This window comes from Protomyctophum bolini (genome assembly GCF_963924005.1).
Source record: "Protomyctophum bolini genome assembly, chromosome: 21".
Taxonomy (NCBI): Eukaryota; Metazoa; Chordata; class Actinopteri; order Myctophiformes; family Myctophidae; genus Protomyctophum; species Protomyctophum bolini.
This window is the reverse complement of record NC_137882.1, coordinates 997043-999542: the sequence shown is the minus strand read 5'-3', so window position 1 is coordinate 999542 and position 2500 is coordinate 997043. Positions and strand designations below refer to the sequence as shown.

Sequence of the window (2500 nt, the reverse complement as noted above, 5' to 3'; positions counted from 1 at the left end):
AAGCAATGTTGTAGAAGTGGGTCTTGAGCTGAGCTTTAAAAATGTCTACAGAGGCTGCCTGACGAAGGTACAGTGGGAGTTTGTTCCATGCCGACGGCCCCTAGAAGCAAAAAGCTGCTTCCCCGTATTTTTTAGTTTCCATTTCTTTAGGCAAAGCGAGCAGGCCAGCAGTGGAAGACCTTAGGGGGCGGTTTGGGACATATTTAGGCAGGCAGTCATGTAGGTAGGAAGGTGCGAGACCATTGAGAGCTTTATTCACAAGTAAAATAATTTTTAAATCAATCCTAAAAACAACCGGAAGCCAGTGCAGTGAAGCCAAAACTGGAGTAATATGTTATCTCATCTTAGTTCTAGTTAAAACTCTGGCTGCTAAATCAAGCCGAGAAAAAACAAAGGCGTGGATTAGCGTTTTTGCATCGTCCAAAGACAAATTGGCTCTGATTCGTGCAATATTTCTAAGGTGAAAAAAGGCAAATCTTGGTGACATGATTAATGTGTGAATTAAAATTCATTTCAGAACCAATAATGACCCCCAGGTTCTTTACTGTACTGTTACTTTCTACAGTCAGGTTGCCAAGTCCAGAGATACTTCCGGGTAGGCATACCATATTCTGAATTACCAAAAAGAGGACACATGCGTGCGTGCATGTGCGCATGCATGTGCACGTGCGCCTGCATGTCGTGGATGTGCATGTGTCGTGCGTGCGCGGTTCTGTTTGAATTAAATTAATTTGTCAAAAGAGTTTGGCTCCTAAATGTGATCAAATATGCTCTATATTAGTTATGCATTTATTTAAAGCAGTGGCTCTCAAAGGTGTGATCCAGGGACCCTCATGGTTCCTTGAGGGGGCTGATCTCCACAGAGTTGCACTGTGTCTCCATAAAGTTATACTGTGTGTCTCCATAGAGTTACACTGTGTCTCCATAGAGTTACACTGTGTCTCCACAGAGTTGCACTGTGTCTCCATAAAGTTATACTGTGTGTCTCCATAGAGTTACACTGTGTCTCCATAGAGTTACACTGCGTCTCCACAGAGTTACACTGTGTCTCCATAAAGTTATACTGTGTGTCTCCATAGAGTTACACTGTGTCTCCATAGAGTTACACTGTGTCTCCACAGAGTTACACTGTGTCTCCATAGAGTTACACTGTGTCTCCACAGAGTTACACTGTGTGTCTCCACAGAGTTACACTGTGTGTCTCCATAGAGTTACACTGTGTCTCCATAGAGTTACACTGTGTGTCCACAGAGTTACACTGTGTCTCCACAGAGTTACACTGTGTCTCCACAGAGTTACACTGTGTCTCCATAGAGTTCCACTGCGTCTCCACAGAGTTACACTGTGTCTCCATAGAGTTCCACTGCGTCTCCACAGAGTTACACTGTGTCTCCATAGAGTTCCACTGTGTCTCCATAGAGTTACACTGCGTCTCCACAGAGTTACACTGTGTCTCCATAGAGTTCCACTGTGTCTCCACAGAGTTACACTGTGTCTCCATAGAGTTCCACTGTGTCTCCACAGAGTTACACTGTGTCTCCATAGAGTTCCACTGTGTCTCCACAGAGTTACACTGTGTCTCCATAGAGTTCCACTGTGTCTCCACAGAGTTACACTGTGTATCCATAGAGTTACACTGTGTCTCCACAGAGTTCCACTGTGTCTCCATAGAGTTACACTGCGTCTCCACAGAGTTACACTGTGTCTCCATAGAGTTCCCCTGTGTCTCCATAGAGTTCCCCTGTCTCCTTGACCTCTGACCCTACAGATACGTGGTGTCTCTCTCGGGGGCGCTGGCCGTGGTGAACTCCGTGCCGTGCTTCGCGCTGGACGGCCAGTGGATGCTGTCCGCCCTATTGGAGGCCACGCTGGTCACCGTGGTGACGGACCGCCAGCGCCGCGAGCTCATTGGCTTCTTCCTGCTGCTGGGGGGGAGTGGCCTGCTGGCGGCCAATGTGGCGCTGGGCCTGTGGATGGTGACGGCGCGGTAGGACCGCCCCCTTCGTGGGGTAAAAACAGGGCTGTGGACTATCTTCTTTTTTTTTTTGATATTTACTAAAACTGGACACTTCACCCTTTTTGCACAGACATATTATTATTATGTTGAAGCTGCTAATACGCAATAATAATAATTATAATTATGTCAACATTTTAATGACCTTTTTTTTTAACCCATTCTGACCTGAGATCAGATTCTAACGCACAGAAGAATGGTGGTTCTTTAACGCATTTTGACCTGAGATCAGATTAAAAAAAAAAAAAAGTTAAATCCTGACAGTTTAAAAAAATAGCAGACCTACGAGCTCGTAGGCTTGTAGGTCTGCTATTTTTCAATAGCTAAAGCATAGCATAATGCTAACGCCAAAAGGGGTTCCCGCCCAGAATGGGTTAACACATCTAGGGGGATTTTCCTAGAAGCTTTGTCATTGGTCGATTTCGTTGCCTGTCTGCTTCCTGATTGGTTAGTCATTGCGATCAGGTTTTTTTTTTTTCTTTTTTT

The 2500-nt window shown here is 45.3% G+C and overlaps 1 protein-coding gene across 1 annotated transcript in view; it reads left to right on the top strand.

Moving 5' to 3' along the window:
- Nucleotides 1-2500, top strand: part of mbtps2 (membrane-bound transcription factor peptidase, site 2) — a 26814-nt gene that overhangs the window by 21897 nt on the left and 2417 nt on the right. Inside the window, exon 11 of the mRNA XM_080794340.1 lies at nucleotides 1769-2500. This exon is cut by the window's right edge and continues 2417 nt beyond it. Coding sequence (XP_080650466.1) covers nucleotides 1769-1991 — 223 coding nt within the window. The 3' untranslated portion in view covers nucleotides 1992-2500. The remainder of the gene's footprint in view (nucleotides 1-1768) is intronic.